The sequence below is a fragment of the Protopterus annectens genome, chromosome 13.part0 (assembly GCF_019279795.1).
Source record: "Protopterus annectens isolate FY-2018-M chromosome 13.part0, PAN1.0, whole genome shotgun sequence".
Lineage (NCBI taxonomy): Eukaryota > Metazoa > Chordata > Ceratodontiformes > Protopteridae > Protopterus > Protopterus annectens.
Genome location: NC_056747.1, coordinates 989,341,734 through 989,367,279, shown reverse-complemented (window position 1 = coordinate 989,367,279; position 25,546 = coordinate 989,341,734). Strand labels below are relative to the sequence as shown.

Genomic DNA, 25,546 nt, shown 5'->3' with positions numbered 1-25,546 from the left:
AGATTCTTATTTATCCATCAGATAAATCTGCCATGCATTATTTCATTTCACTGCCAGTGCCATTGCTACTGTTACATATTCTTATTTATCCATCAAATAAGTTTGCCATGCATTACTTGATTTCTCTGCCCAATACCATTGCTAGTGTTACATAATCTTATTTATCCATCAGATAAGTCTGCCATGCATTATTTCATTTCTCTGCCCAGTGCCATTGCTACTGCTACATTATCTTATCCATTCCTGTCTACTGTACATCTTGTTCCTGTAGCTACACCCACCAACCCCAACCTTTGCCCAGAAGAGGACTAGGACTCTAAGGCAATTTTTTGATAAAACAGAAGCACCCATCCTTAGGAATCCCCCCAATGCCGACACACAGACACCCATCTGCAGCTAAACAGGCATGCAGGCATGCAACAGATGTGTAGTATGCCCCTTCATCTACACAGGCTCCAGCTTCACTTTCCAACACATCAACTGAGTTATTAACCTCTATGGCACCTACAACTGCCACTCTGCTTTTGTAGTTTATGCTGCCATCTGCGAGACCTGTGACTCATTCTACATAGCAAAGACAGCTCGCAAGCTCTCAGATAGAGCAAAAGAGCACCTCGGAGCAGTCCACAAGAAAGACCATCGCAATACAATAGGGAGACACATCTCCCTCTGCCTCAACTTTAGCAAATTTAAGTTTTTTGTACTCGAGCAAGTACAAGAGTTCTATGGTGATTGTGAATCCTTACTCGAAATAAAAGAATTAAAATGGCAACTTCTCCCCGATGCCGAAACGGCACTGGGACTTAATGAAAATATCAATGTGAAATGTGCACTAAAATGGTTAGGCTGATAGTATTCCTAAACACGCCCACGCATACACTCTGCACATCCCCATTGGTTATATTGTCCTCTTTGTGCATTGGTCCACTTAGGCATTCTCTTTACACTGTTACCCTATCAAAACACTGTATTCTACACCTCGTTTGAATTGTTTCCTCTTCTTGCATTGGTCCATTTAGACAGTCTTGGTTACACTGTTACCCTATCAAAATGATGTATTCTACACCTCGTTTGAATTGTGTGCATTCTCAATACTATTTAAACAAGTAAAGTATTTTAATTTAATGTATCGCTCTGAAGAAGTTCGTAGTAATAAAACTGAATGAAAGCACTCAGCAATCAGCTCCTGTCTCCAGTGTTTGTTTCCTGTAGCACCCCCCTTGGGGATGATTTTGTTTTTGAAGTTTTTTCTGCATTTTAATAGTGTTTCTTCGTGTTTCTACTAGTCGGTTTTGTCGTTATATATATATATATATATATATATATATATGTGTGTGTGTGTGTGTGTGTGTGTGTGTGTGTGTGCATATATCTATATATATATATATATATATATATATATATATATATATATATATATTTATACATATAGATATATATATATATATATATATATGTGTATGTTTGTGTCTATATATCTATATATATATGTGTGTGTGTGTGTGTGTGTGTGTGTGTGTGTGTGTGTGTGTGTGTATGTATATATATATATATATATATATATATATAGATATATAGATATATATATATATATCTATACATACACACACACACACACACACACACACAGACATATATATATATATATATATATAGATATAGATATATATATATATATATATATATGTGTGTGTAGATATATATATATATATATATATATATATATATATATATATATTTATATGGGTCTCTGTTATTACATCAAAAACACAATACATCAAACCCAATGTTTCCCAAGCTCACTTTCCCGAAAGTACACATTATCGAAACCTCATTGAACCGAAGCTCATATGATCAGCAACTAGAGCAGCCAATTAGATGCTATTTAAACCTATGTCATCTTGAGTGAATGTACTTCGTACCTTAAAAAACATGGCGAATGCAGAGGAAGAACCACCCAGAGATCTACAAAACTAGTGTGTCTCGAACAGGTAAAAACATTCTAATATTAGACGGATATACCTACCACTTAGAAAAGTCTACAAAGAGTAAAAACTACTGGTGTTGCACTCGTAAGTTGGCTGACAAATGCAAAGGAAGAGCTATCACTGTTTGTGTTACATCAGGTGAGGAGTTGCTAAAGTCTGTTAGTCATGACCATCCAGGAGAACCAACACAAGTGGAGAAATATAGTGCAAGTCTGAGTTTAAAAGAAAGAGCTACTCTATCACGAGATTCCCCTTGTCTGATAGTGGATGATGTCATAGCTTCCTCTTCATTAGAATACGCAGCTAGTTTGCCAAGTAGGCGTTCTTTACCGCTAAAGTAAGGAGAGCTAGAAATAAATGTCAAGGTAGACACTCTAATAAAACTGATGTTACACTTTTAAACTTGAATGCACTTGATTTCCAATTGAAAGGTGCAACATTTGTACAGAAAAGAGTAACTGATAAGACAAATGAAAACGTTGTTGCTGTGTTCTCTACTCTTAAAAATTTAAAGGATTTAGCTATGTTGGACATTTGTCTTATGGATGGCACTTATTTTGTGAGAAGAACAGCTTGCCGTCAATTATATAGCATACATTCAATGATAAAGTACGGAGCGTACTCAAAAACTGTGTTTTTGTTATATTGTTAAATGAGTAAAAAGAGTTTAAAAACCTATACTTTCATGTGGCACTGTATCTTTGCTCTTTTGGATAAGCATGATTTAAGTTGTCAAGTAAATTATATTCTATGTGATTTTGAAGTCGCTGCCGTGAAAAGCATTAGAATGAATGTTAATGACGTGATATGTAAAGGATGTTTCTTTCACTTTGGAAGAAACTTATGGAGAAAGGTACAGAGCTTAGATTTGGGGTCTCTGTATAATGGTGATATGTCAATTCAACTTTCAGTTAAAAAACTGGCTGTGTTAGCTTTGTTACAGGAGAAGGACGTCATTCCTATGTATCATAAGCTGAAGTCTACCTTTCCTACTGATGGTAAAGATCTAATGAAATTCTTTGAAGAATGGTATCTACTAAGGAAACTGACGTCTTTTTCTACTAGATCAACTAACCAGGTTAGATTTCCACTATTGTTTCCAATAGATTTCTTGAACATGTCAGGTCTTAACAAATTGTATCTGCCAAGGACATAAAATTCAGTGGAGGTGTGGCACCATCGGTTTAAGTACTTAACGGGAACATTTGTTTCAGATCTGAATACTGTCATGTGTGCTATAACCAGGGAATAGAACAGAGCAGATGAGGCTCGAATACGAATATGTACAGCTTTTTCACAGTCTCCTAAAAAGCGAGCATTGTTACGCCATCAGCAGCAGTTTGAAACCATATTCTCACATAAAGGGGAGTATTCAAACTTGGAGTATGTTTGTGCTATAGCGAATTTATTGAAGATGTAAATTTAAGTTTGGATTTCATAACGAGTCTCACAGGGGATGTTTATTTACTTCAGTGGTGAACTTATTTGCACGTTTGTTTGCAGATGAGATTGCAGTGTGGTAGCACTATGGGTGTTTCTCTTACATTTGCTAGGTATGCTTTCGATGTTTTGTAGTTCGGTTCAATGAGGTTTCGATAATGTGTACTTTTGGGAAAGTGATCTTGGGAAACTCAGGCTCAATGTATTCTGTTTTTGATGTAATAACAGAGACCCATATATATATATATATATATATATATATATATATATATATATATATATATATATATATCTTATGGTAAAGTACTACTTCTATCAAATAATGGTAACAAATTAAAACAAAAAAAGTCTTCCATTTGTTCATTTCTGCATTAAATGATGTAGGAATATTTTATGGTCTTTCAGAACGCAGAATTCGAAATCCTAGAATTGAGAAACTGAAGCTGTCAGTGTAATCTAGAATAATGTTTTGACCCCCTGCATTATTCTTTTTTTACCTTAAGTTGAGTCACCACATTTCTTGTTAATAGCAACTGTCCACAGAACTGCAAAAATTTCAGTCTCAAAATTCAGTGTCTGGTAACTCTGTGACTCAGGAGAATGTATGAAATCTAATGAGGTAGCTTCCATTTTAAAAATATATCTCATTCAAATAGCGGTTCTAAACACTACATTTAGTTTGTGATGGTTCCAGAAGTAAGAGGCACATTCACAAACATATCTTTATTTTCTTACCTGCAAGATGTCAAATGTTAACACTTAATCAATAAAATAAATAAACACTTGTGTGTTCATTAGCAGAGCACTGATATCAATGCTTTTATACTTAAAGTAGTTGTCAGGCATTGTCAAAAATGGGAAACCAACTTCAGAAACTTGTACAATGATCATATTCACAGTTATCTCAAACATCTTTGAAACTGAAAGGAAACCTGAAGCATCAAAAAGCAAAATTATATATCTCATGTTTTGTATTTACAATGAAAGACTGTCAAAAGCACCAAAAGAACATTGTCTTTCTCTGCTAATGGTATAACTCCTTGGCTCTATTTTCTGTACAGCTGTTTACAGAATTATGTTATATTGCAGTTTAGGAGGATGATAAACTGCCCGAAATGGTAACCGTTTGAAATGTCGGGACCCACATGGAAAAAGATCAGACTTAAATATACTATTCCTCAAAATATTCCCTTTTCTCTGCGGTATGGAGATCTAGGACTTGGCATAAATACATTTGGAGGGTGCAGGGGTGCTTGTCCTCCCTGCGAAAAGAAGTTTTAAGGAGAAGAGTGATTTTTGTGTTTTCTGTGTTTTTTATCTTTTTTTTTCAGCTTATCTAGACCCGGCATTTTGAGTGCTGACATTTCAGTAGGCAGCTGCTTGAGTTGCTTAGTTTCACCATAATGAAATGGTTTGCCTTTGGACCTCAATTTTCTTCAGTCAAGGTTATGGACTGTTCTTCTGGATATGATACCCACAATCTCTATTTGCCAATGAGCATTCGCAATTTGTGCGATTCGTTCATATGATATAGACCCTGCCAATCTTATGAATTCAAGTAAACCACTTAAAAAAAAGTGCTTGCTATAAACCCCAGAACCAGGTACATAGCCGAGCAGACTTACAAAAAATAGGTGCAGAATATTAACCACACTAATATTAAGACTGATGTTGACTTACTGGTGCTATTTTTCCCACTTTTTATCTATTTAACTTCCATTATATACTTACCATGCTTTGCTGTGACTGTAACTCAATTTCTAGGCCTTGAATTGTACGCCTCAGTTCATTGATTTCTGTCTTGCTGGTCTGCAGAGCTTCTGTGCTGCTGACCATATTCTTATTCAGCTCTTCAGACTAAAGTGTGGAAGAAGAAAAATAAGTAATTGTATACATTCTGATTCCAGCTCATGCTGATCCCCCACCTTTTGTACAGTGAATGTTTTGTTTCCATGGAGAAATAGTGCTTTACCTTCTTTGTAAACCAGTCTTCAGTCTCTTTTCTGTTCTTCTCTGCAAGTTGTTCATACTGTTGTCGTATGAGCTCCAACTTCTTGGTCAGGTCTTCCGTTGGTGGTGCATCCACCTCTACATTGACTTGTCCACCCAGCTGACTGCGAAGGGCTTTCATATCCTAACAAATGCAACAAATATAAAAATTATCACAGAAGCCCCAGCATTTCAGTTTTGTTGTTACATTTTGTGGGCTGCTTTGATAAACATAAAATCATGATATTATTCCCACTACTGCCTCTTTGATAATGTATACATGCATTTTGTGTTAGTCCATGTCATGATTTTCTCTACTCAAGTTCAAACCTAATTAATATACTGTTTATGGCAATGAACGTTTATCTCCCTATAAAAGCCTTCTTCATCCCTAACATTTCTTCTGCTTTGCATTGAGAAATGCTTGGATTCCTGTCGGTATGCTTATTTTTTACTAAGATCTTGTCATTCCAGTATCCCGAAGATATGTTCATCTTCAAACTTATAAAATCAAATAATTCTGGATGTTCTCTTGTCCTCTAACTATGTTGTCTGCATGTATTCTCCTGACCTCTAAACTCTGCCATTTTATATCCTTGTGACCCTCACTTTTACCCAGTTTACTTAATGTTCTCATACAGATTACTACCAAACACTCACCGAATTCCTAGTTATAAAGTCCTTCCCCTGTACACTGAGGGCTAATGAACAAATAATGTCCTTTCAAGATCATTTTTAACCTTGCAATAGCATATTTTATTTTTATAAATTTTTATTTGTGCAATATATACTTACATATATTACAAGTAAGTGCAGTGTATTTATTTATTATATCTATAATCAGTATTGTTTAATTCACTGAAGTGCAATATTAGTCAAATAAATTATGCATTTCAATCTGTAGTGTGTTTTGTATTACTTTGAATAGGATAGTTAATTTAACTCAGGGAGGGTATTCTTTTATAGGTTCATAGGTTGGTACTAGGCTATTGGCCCTAGGGCCTATACAAGCCTAGCCATAACAATTCCCTGGCTATTTCTTCCCGCACTATTTACTTCCTGGACCCCTGTCTAGCAGTGCAACTGACATGATCCATGGGGTGAGTTTCCTTTCTCTCATCCAATCATCAAGGTTCCTTTTGAAGAGGGCCAAAGAGTCGCTCTGCTTGACATGTATGGGCAGTCTAGTCCAGAGTCTGGGGAGTCTCTGGGTCAGGAACCTATACCTCCAGCATGTTTTGTTTATTGTGATGACAAGGTTTAGATCATTGGAGTGTGTGGCTCTGAGGGATTGGGATTTCTTTAAGTGTAGCATGTCCAACAGCTCTGGGTCTGACATGGCCTTGTATGTTAAGCAGAGATCGCCTCTGAGTAGACAATATGCAACAGAGTATAGCTGGAGGTTTTTAAGGTGGTCAGCATAGGGCATCTGCTTTAGGCTTGTGATTCTTTTAGTGAGTTTTCATTTATGAGTGTTATTAAATGTCTCTCCTCCTTCTTGTGTGTACTGGGAGTATTACTGTATTTGTTAGTTATGTTTATTGCTCTACTTATATGTGCTATTTCACTTTCCTTTGTAATCTCAAGAACTGAGCTTATGCATGAAATTTTATTTAGGCTACATGTGTGTAGTTCTAAATGACAATAAAGTATACTTTAAACTTTGACTTTGACACCTACAACAAGGAATCCTCTCCCTTTGGAAATCAGAAGGAGTACAGCACCTGTTACAGATGATATAGCAATAACAGATACTGACTTGTCAGAGCAGACATGAAAAACACAAACTGCATGTAGAGGCATAATTTATACATATTAAAGAAATAATGGTTAAAGCCTTGTCATTCTAGTAATTTTGGACAACACAGGAAAGGAAATATATTTTAAATACTGTAGGTAATAAAATAAGTTATATGTTAGGTTCTTTCAGAACTACTCCATTCAATTTAATTATTCTTAATTATTCTTGTAAAAATGTGAGGTGTTTACACCTGAAAACCTCACATGGACACAGAAAGTACATGTAAACTCCCTGCAAAAGGCACTCCCACTCAAAATGAACCAAAGAACCAAGCATGAAATGGCAGCAATACCTACTATAATATAGGTTCATAGGTTCATAGTTAAGTACTAAGCTAATGATCACAAGGCCAGTTTTAAGCCTAAGCATGCATCCCAAATCTCTGACAAGTTATAGTACCCTTGATAAGTGTAAGCAGGGGTTTGGGAGATGAAACAAACATTTACAGGCGGCCTGTGTCCATTAGAGATGCAGGTGCCAAACCAGAAATGAATTTCACGTTCCCTATCCAATTCTCCAGTTACACTTGAATTGAGTTAGGGAAGGACTCTATTTCACATGGATATGGAGCCTGTTCCAGAGAAGGAGTAGCGTCTGGGAAAAATACCTATCTCTCCAGCAGGTCCTGTTTATATCACAGGCAAGGTTTAAATCTTCAGAATGGGTAATTCTGATGCTGATTGCTTTGCAGATATGCAGGAGGTCAGTCAGGGTGGGGTTTGACAATGTCTTTCATGCCAGGAATAGATTTTCGCTCAATAGCCTGTAGGGGCTTTGAGGTGGTCCATATAGAGCAGATTACTTATGCTCTGAATTCTTTTACTGAGGAATCTCTATGGATATTCCAGTTGTTGAATACGCCTGGTTACATACATATCAAAGGGGACATTATACTCAATGACAGGTCTAATGAATGCTGAACTCAGTGGAACAATGACGTCCTTGGACCTATATGCCATACCGTTATTTATAAGTTGCACAACATAAAATGATTTCCTCACTACTGTAAACACATGGTTAAAGGCAATATTACTGTCTGTGAGCATTCCCAAGTCCCTTACTGATGCATCAACTCCTAGGGTGTTTTGTCAATATAAGAGTTACCGAGGTGAATGACTTCTGAAAGGTTACTCTTATGCATTTCTTCGCATTTTGTTTTAGTCCATGGCTCTTACTCAAGTTATTTGTCTGTGTCAGCCCTTCCTGGAGAAATTTGTGACAGTGGGGGATTCTATGACTGCTGATAATTTGCAGTCATATCTAGTCAGCCAGAGCCTCTTGACATTGGCCTTAACTTCAGAGAAGTAAATGCCAAAAAGGAGCAGTTCCAGGACTGATCCCTGAGGGATTCCACTTATGACTGGCCTTTTTGTAGGGGTAGACTTCCCAATTTTAACTTCCTGGGTCCTGTCTTTGAGCCAACTGGTTATTCCCAGGGTGACATAAGGGTTTATACTAAAACTCTTGAGTTTGTTAACAATGCTCAAGTACGGTATTGTTTCAAATGCCCTGGAAAATCAGGGTAGGCAGTGTGAAACATTTTTCCCTCATCCATTGCTTTGGTGGCCTTCTTAAAGAAGTCTGCCAGGTTATGTATGCATGACCTGCCCTTGACAAAACCAAATTGGGTTGGGTCTATTGTCAGGAGATTTCCCATGTCAATAATGATTGCTTACATAATAATTTTTTCCATGGCTTTGCATATGAGACCAGTGAGACTTATGGGTCTGTAGTTTCCTGGGTCAGTAGATGGCCCACCTTTGTGCAAAGAGATAACTGTTGCTGTTCTCCATTCATTAGGCACAAAGCCTGTTTGGAGGCTATGGTTAAATAGCAATTCCAGAGGTCCTGATACGTCATGTTTCATGCTATTTATAAGGCATCCTGGGATATTATCTGGGCCCATTGATGCAGTGCTTTTGGCCTTAGAGAGAGCATTGAGGACCTGTTCCTTAATGAATGTAGGTGAGTTGATTTTGATATTTCCTGATGGAGGCTGATGGGGAGAGAGGGGGGAGTTGGAACTGAATTTGTCTGCCAGTAGATTTGTTATATCTTCTGACTCAGTATAAGTGGCTTCATTAACAATGAGCTCTGTACACAATTGTGAATAGCCTATGGGGTCGCATACATCGCTAAAAAATTACATTAAATTTAGCTTTGGAATACCTTATTTTCCTCTGAGTTGTTTAAGTTTGATAAGAATGATTTCATCCTGTTGGATGTTTCACCTCCTAAATTTTGCCATGATTTTCTTCCTTCTATTATAGAGTCTGTTGCTGTTATGATTCTACCAGGGTGGCTTGTTTTTTGACTTAGATCTGTTCTTATTCCTGGTGGGTATACAGATGCCTCTCTACAGCTATTAATATACTTGTAGAGGGTTTCTGTGAACAGTTCCATGTAGGCACCAGTGTTTTCCGGGTTTATGGGGGGTTGAAATTTTGCCAGGTTATCACTTAATAATAGAAAGATGCCTTACAGTAGTTACTGAATATTCCAGAGTAAGCTGGGGTTCCAGGTTTTATTTTTACTTCAAAAGGGGCCATATTGTTGTCTGACCTTACCAGAGAAGACATTACACTAGGGGAGTTCAGCACTCTCCCATATTAGTGAGGACCAGATCCAGTATGGTTGCACCCCTTATTGGTATATTAACAATCTGGTTAAGGAAGTTTGTGTTTACAAAATCCAGAAATCTCTGCACCTGTATGTTTGGTGTTGTATATGATTCCTAGTTAATAGTGGGATAATTAAAGTCGTCCATAAATATGGTATTGGGCTGGATGCTGAGTGTTTCTAATAAGTTTAAATACATGGTATGGGTTTCCTGGGTCTTAGAGCGGGGCCTATAGGTTTCAAGGAAGTGGTACTGGATTTTACCTATGGTGGTTTGAATGTGGAGAAGCTCAAGTGCATTGTCCTGTATGACCAGCCTTGAAGTATATTTATTTTTGATGTAAATCAAAACACCTCCACCTTTAGTTCTTGTCTGTGTAGTATCTGGTCTAAATGTATAGAATGCACTATTGCCTTGAATTGCCAGTGTGCTCTCTGTGGTTTACAGACTACAGGATTCTCTATGGTGAGGAGAGTTTGTAAGGTTCATAGGTTCATAGGTTCATAGGTTCATACTAGGCTATCTGCCCGAGGGCATTTACAAGCCTAGCCCATAGTTTTGTGGCTTAAGCCACCCCTTTAGTATGGGGAACTATACCCATTATTTTGCTGTGCCTCTGTTGAGCAGTGACACTGAGGTAATCCCTGGGGTATATCTGCGATCTCCCATCCATTGGTCAAGATTTCTCTTGAACAAGGCCAGCGAGGTGCTCTGCCTCACATATACCGGGATTTTATTCCACAGCATAGGAGTCTTTGGGTGATGAATCTATCCCTCCAGCACGTCCTATTAATAGCCGTGTCGAGGTTTAAGTCTCCCGCCCTTGTGGCTCTGACGGATCTAGATTTTTGAGGTGAAGCATATTCATCAAATCTGGGTTTGACATGGCCTTGTATGTTAGGCAAAGGTCACCTCTGAGCAAGCGGTACTGAATAGAGCTGGAGTTCTTTCAGTCGGGCAGCATAGGACAGATGTTTGAGACCCTTTATCCTTTTGGTGAGGAACTTTTGTGGCCTCTCCAGCTGCTGCAAGTGTCGGGTCAGATACATTCCGAATGGGGCATTGTATTCAATCATTGGTCTGATGAGTGATGAGTATAGGGAGACTATGACCTCCCTTGATCTAGATGAGAATCCCTTCATGATAAGGTGGGCAATGTAGAAGGTCTTCCTAACTACTTTAGCTACATGGGTGTCGAATGACAGACTACTATCAACCTGTGTCCCCAGGTCCCTGATAACTTCTTCTGTACTCAGTGGATTGCCACCTATTTGGTAGCTAGGGGTAACCTTGTTTTTCCCGAAGGGTATGACTATGCATTTTTTGGCATTTAACTTTAGGCCATGGCTCTGGCACCAGTTATCCATTTCTGTGAGACCCTTCTGAAGGATATCTGTGTCAGATGTGTTTTCTACTATGGCGCCCAGTTTGCAGTCATCTGCAAACTTTGTCAGCCATAACCCTCCTGTGTTTGCTTGTACTGAAAAGTAGATGCCAAACAAGAGTGGGCCCAGGACTGAGCCCTGTGGTACACCACTTGTGACAGGCTTTGAGTCTGACATGGCGCCAGCAACTCTGACCCTGTGGGTTCTGTCACTCAGCCAGTTTGCAACCCATCTTGTGATGTATGGGTTAACATTTAAGCTGATGAGTTTTTCAATGATACCCGAGTGGGGTATTGTATCAAAGGCCTTAGCCAGATCGAGGTAGGCTGTATGGACTGCCTTTCCTCATCAATGGCTTTGGTGACTGTTTCAAAAAGTCAACCAAGTTTAGAAGGCATGATCTGCCTTTGACAAAGCCAAACTGGGATGGATCCAAAGTCTGCAAATTCCCTATGTCTTTATTTATGAGGTCCATTATGATCCTCTCCATGGCTTTGCAGATAAGGCTTGTCAAGCTAATGGGACGGTAATTTCCAGGGTCGGTGGAGGCACCGCCTTTGTGAAGTGGGACCACAGTTGCAGTGCGCCACTCCCTGGGTACATAGGAGTACGGAGTACGGTAAGGAGTAGAGTTTCTTGTATAGACTCCCAGCATTGAGCAGTAACACCTTTAGATTTTCTTTGCTTTGACTACCTTTTATATCTTTTCTTTAGTCATTTGGCATTATGTAGTAATATATAACCACTTAGCTTCTTAAATATTCATTGCCTATTTCACGTTGCATTAACTTTTAATGTTATAGCAATGTATTTCTTAGTTTATGTTTATCTGGTATTTGAATTATTTTTTTTGCTTTCAGTCTATATTATAAATATTGTAGTTTTGTAATGTAATACATTGTCCTTCTTGCTAGACTGTGGCTTAAAAAGGTCATGTATCAGCCCACATACTACTTCAATTTGTATAACATTTTGGTATTAGATTACTATATTGCCTTTATCTGTTTAATTGACATTTAAGTCCCCTGTTTTGTATTAAATGCACAGTATAATGCTTGTATTTTCATAATCCAATGTACTTTGCCCCTTGCCAGTTTGTATCTGAAAAGGATCTTGTTCCATTACTTTAAATTTTACTAAACAAATAAGACAATAAACTTAAACAATATAATGTCATGCTGTTTTTTTTTTACTTACTCAAAAGTTTCACATTCTACAACTACAGCTGCTAGAAATCATGCTTCTGTTAATTATGTATATTTGTAATAAAAAGTGTGCTTCTGACATCTCTAGGATACATGTTTTAAACAGTGGTCTTTTTGTGATACACAATTATAGGACTGCTGCTTTTTCATGTGCTCAAAGTGGGACTTTTTTTATGGAAACATGGGATTTTGTAGGATTAACCTTAGCTGCTACCAGTGCAAGTACGAGACTCCACATTTTGGCCAAAATAAAAGCTCACTCTTGTAGAATTCAGTTTGTTTCTCTTCTTTTATTTGATATATAAGTGCTTCAAATAAAAAATATTGTTTTAATCAACTTTTAGAAACAAATTATGAAATATTTTTTGTCATAAAATCTCAGGACATTTGCCATTTTTCATGTTTTTTTTTTGTTTGCTTGCTTGTTTGGGCAAAGCTGCCGTGCATAAAATAGGAGAGGTGGTAATCCTACATAATTATAACGCAGTAAAATTAAATATTATTTAGCAAGCAGATGCAGCCTTGATTTCTTTATATTGCTTAGTAAATATGTGGATTTACACTGCTTTCAGTGTATCCTGTGTATCCAATGGTGTTTTGTTTTACATTTATCTTATTCATTATATAAAAAAATGAAGAGCATTAATATACTTCAAATTTTAGACTTACATTATTAAATAATTTAAAACAGAGTTTTCATGTCTTGTTTTTCATTTGTAAACATACTTTTTTCTTTTTGTAATTAGATTTTAAACTTAAACCTGCTGTGGGACAGAGGGATTATCAAGATAATTTAAATGGCAGTATGAAGAGCAATCAGTAAAAATTCACAAAACTGTTGACATGTCAGTGCACAGCGCTTTATTTCATCAGATCACATAACTCATATCATCTGTTTAGTGCCCAGTAAGGTCAGCAGAAGAGTAAGGAATTTTAAAAATCAAGAAAGTGTCTTTAGTTATTAACATATTGACATATGTTCCTTTCAATGCATTATATATAATGGTATTTACAAATCTCCCTTTTCAAGTCATTAATTATAAGAACATTTAAATTTTTCCTTCTCTGAAGCATCTATTAGAAACATTTTCGCAAGGCTCCCTTTTAAAGCATTATATAAAAACTGAGATATACGCTGGCATCACAAAATGTGGAGTGAGCCACAGACTTAATTCATCCACCTGTCCAACCTTGACAGGATGCCAGTCTATTGTAACAGACATGTTCACACAGTTTAGGGCATTGCTACATCGATTACTGCATGTCCTTTGTATACATGCGAAAACTGAAGATCCCTGGATAAACTCACATGAACACAAAGAGAATATAAAAATTCTCTAGAAAAAGGAATCACACTCAAAAATTTAAAAAGAGAAACAAGTGCTACAAGATGGTTTTACAATGAAATAACAACTTCCTGAAAGCTGACTTTCCAAAAGAATGAGCAAAAAAAATAAATAAATAAAGATGCCCAAAATCCAAAGGAGTGAACAACTTTTTTTTTGTTATTTGCTCCTGCATCCCCTGATCTGGAGGCAAGTCCCCCACACCCCTCAAACTTATATATACCAATTCAACAGTCACACTCACTCTAAAAAGAGAGAAATCTCCCTAAAGAAGTGAATCATCATCGGCATACAATTAGAACTTGAACCAGCAATTATTTCCTATGGAAGAAAACATTAAGAATTATGTCATTCATCTTTTTTCCTTCTGTTGGCTACTGATGTTCGATCAATTTCACATCAAGAATATGTAAGAAAGTCCTATAAGATTCACCCCTTGCTACTTTACTACCATAACTTTGACACAAGCAGATATGCACAACTTGTCTGGCTAAGGGCAATGTCTCATTATTTTACCTCATCATGACTCTTGATCAGATAAGCCTTCTCCTCCTTGTGACCTTCAATCTGCATCTCCAGATCTGTTCTGCCCAGAGTCATTTCATCCAGAATTTTGCGTAGTCCATGAATGTCTCCTTCAACACTTAGCCTCAATGCCTGCTCGGCTTCCCACCTTCCAGAAGAAAAAGTAAGATCCTTGTCAGATTGCAAAATGCCCATTGCAGTTTTCTAATGACAAAGTGAACATTGTACTAAGCATACTTTATTAGAAGACGTATTGTTTTATAGACAGGCATGAATATTAATTCCCTTTTACAGTTTGAGCTTTTACACAAAATACATTTGTCTACTGTTAATCCTTACAATTTTATAGGTGTAAGCAATAGTTTAAATGTTTATCTTATTTCATCATTCAGCAAAGAGTAATGATGTACATTTGATACAGTAACCTTTACTATGACATACAAAAATGGAGAAAATAGGTCCTCAGCTTTAATGCATTGATTAAGAATATGGTAAAAGAGACTTTATCAGTTGTCTAAATGGTAGCCTAGAAAAATAGTGAGAAGAAAGGTTCATATGATTGTTGTATGTAGTGACCATATGAATGCAGTAAACAAGCCTGTATTATTTCATTGAAAGTTAGAAAATACAATGGTAAAAAAAGGTTCATACCACTGATGAAATTCATACATTAAATGAGTGTGTTTATGTGTGTCTGTGTGTCTGTGTGTCCCATTGTCTTTTTGTAATAAAATGGTTGCATAGTCAAATACACTCTGTTCAAGACAACGGATTATAGATTTCTGAAAAGAATCACAAAAATGTAAAAAGTTAGAATGATTGAAGTGTGGAACAGTTGTGCCTGACTTGAAAATGCATTTTTTACAGAAAGAGTGTCAGACCTTAAAACCATCATTTGGTTAATATAGTACAGTGTAGTTCCATAGAAAGGCTGAGGAATGACTTTGTGGTAGGCTATTGTAGTAGAAAAAGAATAAAGAGAGAAAAATAGATGGTGAGATGGATAAAAAGATAAAGAAGGAAAAGTATACCTTCTTATAGACCAGATCTAAGAAAAAAATTATCAGACAGCATCTTTAATTGCTTATTAAAGCACTACAATGGGGCCGCAGTTAAAACATATCTTCTTCTACATGAAGCAGACCATCCAAGAGATCCTAAACTGCAGTTGTAGTTCTGTGTGGGTGAGCTTGCCTTGCCTTAGAAGTGTAGTGTGTATATTAGATTGTGTAGGTGTGTGTGTGTGTGTGTGTGTGTGTGTGTGTGTGTGTGTGTGTGTGTGTGTGTGTGTGTGTTTTAGATTAGTCAAAGACTGTGCTATATTGATGTGCTTTTTTAAGTAAATGACCCTTGCTTAGTTTGCTGTTGAGACTTGTAAGCTTTAACTGCATGACTGCATCTCTGGCTTGAGAACGAATATTTTTATTAAAACTGTAATTCTTTAAGCACACTAACACTGTGGGGTGTCTGTAATGTCAATATAAGTTACGATGAGTTTATGTAAAGTGCCACTGTTTAAAAGAACAATTATTGCATTGATGAATATAATACCTGAATGGTAAAGCAGTGCTGAGATTATAATGGGGTGAAACAGACATAACAATGGTTGGTTTTATTATTGTTTTCTTTTCACTTCTAGCTGAATGCATGAATGGAATGCATCTGTACATAATTTTATTATACACTATAATCTGATGAGATAAATAAATTGTGATTTAACAAAAAAAAAAACAGTAATAGCATTAACAATTAGTCTTCTTCCCGTTGCATCGGTCACACACAGCTTGGGTTGCTATTTTATTTATTTATTTACCTGTTTGTTTATTTGTTTATTTATTTATTAATTTTGGCTTTTACTCTTGATGATTTCACATTATTTCACTTCTTCTCCAAATTACATAAATAAATAGGCTGGAGAACTTAAATTTCAAAAGAAGGATTGCTTCATGTTTTCATTCTTGATTTTGAGAATGTGTACATTCTACTCTGGTTAGCTATTGCCTGCAAAATACCTAAAAGAATACAAGTGGATTACTTCAAACAAAGAGGCTTTTCCTTTTGTTTTTTCAAATGACTCATAATAGAACATGGAAAAAAATGACACCCTATAGTGACCAGAAAAAGGACTTTATTTCATGCAAGGAAGGGCAAGAACTGTCCCAGCCTAGACATATGTGATGTGCAATGACTGTGTGTGTCACACCATGCTACCAAATGTGTGACTGCTATATGCCAGCTCTGTACGTGTGCTGATGTGTAGTAGTGCATGCAGCCATGGCAGGCTCAACCTTAAACCTCCATTAGTAGGTGCTGTTGCTGTGGCAAAAAGAATGAGAGCTGGCAGTGGGCTTCAAACAGCTAGATCCACTCCCCATATAGCCAGATCCTCTATTAACTGTGGCTGCTACTTGAACTCAAGTCTTCTCCTGAGAATGACGGCAGTGCCCCCCCCCCTCCCATTTACCTTGTGAATTCACTACACAGAGTGCAGCACAAGATATATACTTTTTATTACAGTTTCTTAAATGGTGTAGTTCAGCTGGGCATTCAGTTTGCTCAACAAGAAGCAAGCAAAAAAGTGGATATGCTCCAGTAACTGTAGAAAAAAATGCTGACAATATAGACAACATTATACAGCATACTGTTTGCATGAGTTATCCTGCTATTATATTATTTAACATTCTGTATTATTTTCTCTCTAACAGCTAAGGTGAAGTGTAAATTAGATAGCTAAGGCTTATTAATATAAAATATCAAAAAGTGGATATATGAGAGGTAACAAGGCGGACATGGCCCTATGCAGCATTCCAAGAAATGAGAAATATCAATTATATTCTTGAAGCCAACTGGGTTCATATGTTGATTGAATGTAGAACTTTCACACAATACCGGAGTGATTTCAGACATTTTGCAAAAGCCCTGTGGCCTGATAACTGTCAAATTACTAGCTTTTTGATATTATTCAACGTCCCTACCCCAAGTGTAATTCCTAGCCAACCTGCTCTTTGGTTAATTCTAGCTATTGCTCGAAAAATAATTACATTGAACTGGAAAAATAAGCAAGATCTTATGTTTACTGAGTTTATTTCAATAGCAAAATCTGTATGTAAAAAATAAATGCAAACTATTTATCAGAGATCATCAAATGTAACACACAAAAGACTAGCTTGCCAAAAATTGGAGAGATTGTTAGCTAAATATTGATTACCTTTCTTGAATAAAACAAATGTTTATCATGGATGTTTGTATATAGTGTAAATAGTTATTATGTTTTATATTGTTTATTTTTAATACTTTATGCCCATGTTTATTAACAAAATTTAATAAAAATGTTTTTGGAAAAAAAAGCAATATCAATTGTGAATACAGAAATAACAAAGAAGAATGAATGCAAATGCAGTCTAACGTGATTTATGGAAACATGCAAACAAACTAAAATATCAAAATAACATTGCTTTCTCTAGTTTAGGATGTTCCCCATGATCATGTGCTTCTAGCAAAAACAGTTACAGTACAATCATATTGCTTGACATTAAACAAAAACTTACAACAACTTAAGAGGTAATTTATTAAGCTATTAGCATCCAGACTTGAAGAAAATTACTGTGTTATTAGTAACCTGGGTTGTGGCTGGACCCTTGCCTCACAGTGTCTTCTTTGCCCAGAATACTGACATGACAATTAATAATATCAATCTGTAGCTCAAAATGGGAAAAGAGCTGTATGTTTTTCTTAGTATCATAAACAATAGTGACAGTAGACAGATGCGGCCTGCTATTATGGTTGGACTAGTGTATTTCACTTTTATAATTGTGTGGTTCACCCCCTAACAGGAGGTAAACCACCTCTAAATGACACATAATAGTACCTTCCATTCTGACCTGGAAGTACTGTCTGGAGATCTCTGGTGCAACCTTCCCATATGAGACTCTGAAGGCTGTATCTTGAGGAACGGTAACACAGAACTCTATTAACTGTAGTGTGTAAGCCTTTCCAAAAGGAGATTTATCTTTCAATAGTAAAAACAAATTCTCCAAAGTGAACAAATGAGGTAACTGAGAACAGGAAATATGAGCCAGAAGATTTTATTTGCTGTCCTAGTGGCCTGGAATTGTCTTACCATATCCTTACCAAATCTAGTTAATCATAATACCTTAAAGGTGAATGTGAAACCCACGCAGAGTTTGTGCAACAATGTAATGAACACAAGAATTTCTTTACAAACCTAGGAACTTTATTTTCCAGAAGCATCGCTAACTTTGTCACTTTCATTTTCTAGAAACACAAGACCTTCGTTCATTGTTCATTGTAACCTTTGCATACATAGGGTGGACATTTGTCCGTGTGTTCTACTATTAAATACATTCTTTTTTCTTAACTTTAATTTTACCTTTACTAAACTGTCATAGTGTTAGGGAAATTTGCACACACAGACTAGATTCCATCTAGCTCCAGCAAGGCATGGTTCTTCATTCCGGAATATAAGCTATCTCTGTGAAAATATTGTGCAGCCATCTCATAGTATGATATAATGCAATCTAGGCATACTTCTGTTCCACTAGCAAGTGGTACAGCACCATCATGGAATTATGGGGAACATCAAGATGACATTCAGCACTCATGATGAATATTGTAACTTTATGCAGACTATCAGTGGATAGCAATGCCATAATATGATAAAAGAGTATAACACACACAAGGGACAGTGCAAACCATATATGGGCACAGTATAGCACACAGATCAAAGAGAGCAACCCCATCAAGTCAAATGATTTCATGGTAAAAACTTTTAAGGGATCATTGTGAGCTCTTCAAACATAATTTAGCTACTCCCAGGAGAACAATACCTTTTCAAAACATGATGTTAGACAACCAAGATAGATTAAAGCACAGAACAGCACAATGGAAAGGGAGTATAACCTCATTAGGATGTGATGTAGCATCAAAGTAAACAATGTAACCATATAAAGACACGCAACAGCATTTCACTGTGCACTAAAGCTCTCTGAGTCTATGGAGCATGCTCAGTTCTGAATGCCAAACACCGATCATGCTAAGCACATGCACCCCCCCCCCCCATGGGGCAATAAAATATACAGCTAGGAGTAAGTTTCCCCTAAACACACCTCCCTTCCATACTTCTCAACCAGCCGACATTAAAATAGGAGGAAATACCCTTCAAAAGTAGGAACATCTAGATAGAAATCTGGATATCCAAGTATCATAAAATTTGAATGCCAAATAGCACATAGCTTTTTCTGCTTCTAGTAGGAATGTGGGATATTACTCAGAAACACAGCTGAAAAACAGAGAATGATGATATCATAGCAAAATATAGTTACATTATCAAATAGACACTGTAAAATTTGCAGACTTTAATTAGTTATATTGCTGCATTATATCACACAAGGTCAATTATTTTTTAATTCAGAAAAAGGGCGATGTAAGATGTGTGTCCTTTTTCATTAAATTATTGTTACCAGTAGCATGTTGGTCATGTAGGGTGGGGTTTCTGTGTACAAGAAAGCTTCAAAAATCATGTGATGAGAAGGACTCAGAAAATTGTATGAAGGGGTGAATCAAGGCTGGAAACAGATACAAACCTGCAAAAATAAGACCATCCTGTACAAGTGTAAATATGGCCTGAAAACAAGAATGCCTCTTCACAATAGTGACAATTGACAGTTTCACTGAAAGGTTGCATAGTTTGTTTTCAGTTCGGTTTAGTCTTTATTTCAAAATCCTAACTGTTTCTAGAACATTCTCAGGTGGTATTTTGAGTAGGGCATATGCAAATCTTTTAAGCAGATTAGATCCATTAAGTCTTAATAAAGCAGCTGCAGAGAATAATGTAGCCTCATCAAAACATGGTGCAAAACTCTCAAATGACTGCAAATTCTGATTCACAACACAGTGGTAACGTCATTGGATAATGTTGTCCTGTCATGATATAGCACAGTATAGAACACAATATAGAACAGTGCTGTATCCTTGATGTGCTCAAATATGTCCTGACAGCTATATTGTACTCTATGCTACTGTTTTGCTTTGTTCTGCTAGTACTATGTTATCCATTGTGCATGCAGAAATATACCATGACAGGGTTACATTATTCCATGCCAGCATTGTCACACATGACAGGGCAGAAATGTTGCTCTATCATAATAAAGTGTAGTTCACAAACAGATTGATGTGATCCTATCGGAACTTGGTGTGACACATAATTAGTCATGTCAGGACAGGGCAAACTATATAAAGCTTATGATCTGAAGTCAGGATGGAGACAAAGACACTAGTAAACTGAAAGCCTCATTCTCTGTTTGAGCTATCCCTTCATCTCTGGACTGTGGTACAGTGCCTACAATACTGCTGCTCTGGATTCCTCCTCTGGTCAGCCTCATAGTTTTCTTTTCCTTCACTTATGTACAAAACTTTAAGATGTTTATATGCCTCCATCTTAGTTGACTGGAATCCCTTCATCTGCTAAAAGTAAACTGATGGTTCTGATTTTCAGTGCTAGCCATTTTACACTCAGCAGTGACCTCACCCTAGCCAACCATTTTACACTCAGCAGTGACTTCACCCTGGTGCTCACAGACAGTCCATACTAATAGCATATTATATGTCCACAAACTAGATATTCACTATCAGAATCGTGGCCGTACCTTGTTGTCTTGTTCAGGAAAATCATAAACAGGATAGGAGACAAAGCTTGCTCTTGAAATAGTTGCATGCTAACTTGAATGTATTCAACATACCACAGACAATGTGGACACAATAGTGGCTGCAGGAATATAGGAAATGAATGGCTCATAGCAGATGCCCTGAGACCCAGTATTGCTGCCGCATTCCCCTAAGACCCAGCAGTACACAATCATGCACATTCTTCAAGTTCAGAAAACGGATGTAGTCAGTGCTGGGAAACTCCCAGGACCTATCCAATATCCGTGGAAAAACAAAGAGTTGCTCCATTTTTTTTTCACGGTCAAGATATTGCTCCTCTTGAAGCAAAGTCTCATTTACAGATCCATAGGAGTTTACTAGGCTAACAACCACAAAGGCCTTTTTAAGCCTAGCCATCCATCCCAAATCTCTGACAAGTTCTGATACCCTTGATGAGTGTAAGCAGAGACTTGGGAGGTGAAATATTTACAAGCAGGGGCCTAGAAGATGAACCATTTACAGGCTGCCTGTGTCCATTTGAGATATAGGTGCCAAAACAGTGATGAATTTCCTGTTCCCCATCCAATTGTCCAAGTTACACTTGAATTGGATTAGGGAGGACTTGTGCTTCACATGGATGGGGAGCCTGTTCCAGAGAAAGGGTAGTCTGTGAGATTCATACCTGTCTCTCCAGCAGGTCCTATTTGTATTGTATCACAGTCAAGGTGTAAGTCTTTAGAACAGGTAATTCTGGTGTTGTTTGCTTTTCAGATGTACATCAGAGTGTAGTCTGACAATGCCTTTTATCCCAGACATAGATCTCCCCACAACAGCCTGTGGGAGACAGAACAGAGGAATAGGGACTTGGGGCTGTCTGCATAAGACATGCTACGTATGCCCTATATCTTTTAGTGAAGAGTCTCTGTGGACATTCCAATTGTTGGACATGCCTGGTTAGTTGCATACCAAAGGGGAACTGTACTCAATGATGGGTCTGATGAATGCTGACTGTACTGGAACAATGACTTCCGTTGACCTTGATGTCATACCTTTGTTTATAAGTTGCACAACATAGAATGATTTCCTCACCATTGTAGACGTGATAGTCAAAGGCTAGATTACTGTCTATGTACGTCCCCAAGTCCCTGACTACTGGGTCAGCTTTTAGGGGTGAGTTGACAATATGTTTATTAACATGGGTCGATGACTCCCTGAAGGATACTGTTATGCATTTCTTGGCATTCAGTTTTAGTCCATGGCTCTGTCACCAATTGTTTGTCTGTGTCAGTCCTTCCTGGCGAAATTGTGTCAGTGGGAGATTCAGTGACAGCTCCTAGTTTACAATCATTTGCAAATTTAGTCAGCCAGAGGTCATTGACAGTGGCCTTGACTTCAGAGAAGTAAATGCCAAAAAGCAGCAGTCCCAGGATGGATCACTGAGAGATTCTGCTTGTGACTGGCATCTTTGTAGAGGTGGACTCCCCAATTCTAGAATCCAAGGTCCTGTCTGTGAGCCAGCTGGCTGTCCACCAGATGACATAATAGTTTGTTCATAACCTCTTAAGTTTGTCAAAAATGGCCAAGTGGTGGAATGTATCAAATGCCTTTGTCAGGTCATGGTAGGCAGTGTGAACCATTTTGCCCTCATCCATTGCTTTGGTGACCTTCATAAAGAAGTCCACCAAGTTGAGTAGGTATGACATGCACTTCCTTGATGAAACCAAATTAGATTGCTTCCATTGTATGGAGGGTTTCTGTCATTGATCATTTCCATGGCTTTCCATATGAGGTTAGTGAGACTCATGAGCCTGTAGTTTCCAGGGTCTTTAGATGTCCCTCCTTTGTGCAGAGGGATGACTGTTTCTGTTCTCCATTCATGAGGCACAAAGCTTGTTTGGAGGCTACAGTTAAATAGTAATTCCAGAGGCCCTGATAAGTCATGTTTCATGCTATTTAGAAGGCATCCTGGGATATTGTCTGGGCCCATTGATGCACTCACTGTTCATGGCTTTAGAGAGCACATTAAGGACCTGTTCCCTAGTGATAGCAGGGGGAGTTATATTTGATAGTATCTATGGAGAGAAGGTTAATGGGGAGAAAATGGTAAAGTTCGAGCTAAATTTGTTGCCCAGCAGGTTTACTACATCTTCTGGCTTGGTATAGGTGGCTCCATTTATAATGAGCTCTGCATACAAATGCATATTGACTTTGAGGTTGTGAACATAGCTAAAGAATGCCTTGTGGGCCTGTCTGGCCAAATTTACATCAAACCTGTCTTTGGTAGGCTTTATTTGTTCTCTGAGTTGTTTGTTTAATTTGATAAAGAGTGTTTTTATCTTGTGGGGTGCTGCATCTCCTAATTTTTACCATGATTTCTTCCCTCTGTTATACAGCCTATTGATGTTGTGATTCCACCAGGGTGGCTTGTTTTTTGAGTTAGTTCTGTGCTTCTTCCCGGTGGGTACAGCTGCCTCTATGCAGCTATTAACATGCTTGTATAGGATTTCTGTGAACAGTTCCATGTAGGCAGCAATGTTCTTATGGTTTATGGGGTTTTGAAATTTTGACAGGTTATCACTTAAGAGTAGGAATTTGCCTTAGAGTCGTTTCTGAATATTACAGGGTTAGCTGGGGTTCCAGGTTTTATTTTTACTTCAAAGGACTGACCTTACCAGAGAAAACATTATACTAGGGGGAGTGCAGCAATCTCCCATATTAGTGAGGACCAGATCCTGTATGGTTGCATCACTTGTTGGTGTTTTGACAGTCTGATCAAGGGAGTTTGTGTATGTCTGTATGTTTGGTGTTGTATATGATTCCCAGTTAAGAGTGGGATAATTAAAGTCACCCATAAATATGGTATTAGGTTGGATAGTGAGTGTTTCTAATAAGTATAAATACATGGCATGGGTTTCCTGGTCTTTGGCTTGCAAAGAACTTATATTGGATTTTGCCTATGGTGATTTGAACATGGAGAAGCTCAACTGCACTGTCCTGTTGGACCAGCCTTGAGGAATATTTATTTCTGATGTAACTTAAGACACCTCCACTCTTAGTCCCTGTTTGGGTAGCTGGATTAAATGTGTGGAAGGCATTATAATCCTTGCACTGTCGGTGTCCTCTTGGCAAATTTAAACCATGTCTCAGTGACCACGCAGATGCCAGCATTCTCTAGGTGAAGAGAGCTTCTAAGGAGTGTTTTTTTTGTTCAGACTCCTAGCATTGAGCAGTAACACCTTTAAAATTTATTAGTTTTGATTTGCTATGTCAGAAATACTTTGGCATAGTCTAAAAAGCACTATGGGGAGGACAACGTTTTAGCTAATAATCGAAAGACCATCCCTGGTAAAGAGATGTAGTACGCTGACCTTCACCTTCGATGCTGACAAATACTGCACCCCCTTAGAATGATACCAGAAACTAAGCCAATTATTAAAGTCAGTAATCTTTTGTTCATACTGTGGCATCATTCTTGGAGCTGGCAAAATGCTGCTCAATGCTAGGCTCATACCAGCCTGGGACATATATTCTGAGAGCTCCTTGATGTCTCTCTTCATATAGTCTAGGGTGTATGCTCAGGTCATTTGCACCCACAAGGACTATGATTGAGTTATAGTGGTACTTGTGGTCCAGTGACCTGTGTGCATGCATAATGTGGTGGATCCTGGTCCCTGATAAGCAACTGACCATGACTTTCTTATTACCCAGCATAATGAGATGGACATCAGTGTATCTTACAGCGGAGTCTACAGTGGCTAGAATGTTGGATTATGTGGTGGCTTGTCTTATGGGCTTAGAAGTAGAGGCTTCATGAGATCTGGCTGTATGTGTTGATGTGGGTGCTGTTTTGAAACAGTGCATATAGGGTTGCCAAGAGGCTTGTTATGTGTACTTCATATAGGAGGTCTTTGGGGGTTAGGAAGGTTACATTTAATGGCCTATGTGGGTCTATGTGTCTGCTTTGAATTATGTGTGATGGGTGTAATGTGTGTACTACTAACAACCTTGTGGACATTAGGGGTGCTTTTATGTGACAGCTTTGCCTCCAGTCACATTGTATAAATGCATCTTTCACATACCATATCAGTTTGTTTAAGAATTAAATGGTTGTCAGTGAGCATGATGCAATTTCTACCTTTCCTCAGGATGTCCATATCCACCAAGCTGGTAATGGAGATTTCATATATATGCAACAGACCCTTTTTTATTGATTAGACAGTTGGAGTCAGAATATAAAGTAATCTCAGGAGTGTCTAGTTTGCAGCTCTGGGGACAGTGCTTGTCAATCCAAAATAGTTGTCCTGTGTGCAACTAGGTTTTGGTGAAAAATGTCAACTCACTGCCAAGCACTTCAGCAGAAACTAATAAGAAGAGCCTAATGATTTAGGGATAAAGTATTTAGGCAGATATTCTGAAGCTTAATAGCAAATTAAGCAGTAGTTAACACAGTTCCTTTCCTAGTACCCTGGGATATTTTTTTCCCCAAGAGGCTAAGAAGTATGTGCATTCTCTCACTAGAAATCTTCCTTTTATGCTTTTTGAGAATATGTACCATTATCACTCCCTGACAGTCTCAAGTTTCCG

At 37.6% G+C, this 25,546-nt stretch overlaps 1 protein-coding gene across 1 annotated transcript in view; it reads right to left on the bottom strand.

Moving 5' to 3' along the window:
* The window catches only part of LOC122788015 (keratin, type 1 cytoskeletal 11), a 68,716-nt gene that overhangs the window by 10,979 nt on the left and 32,191 nt on the right, over positions 1-25,546 (bottom strand). The window contains exons 3-5 of the mRNA XM_044054939.1: positions 14,291-14,447; positions 5,401-5,562; positions 5,160-5,285 (exon numbers count right to left, since the gene is read on the bottom strand). Coding sequence (XP_043910874.1) covers positions 5,160-5,285; positions 5,401-5,562; positions 14,291-14,447 — 445 coding nt within the window. The remainder of the gene's footprint in view (positions 1-5,159; positions 5,286-5,400; positions 5,563-14,290; positions 14,448-25,546) is intronic.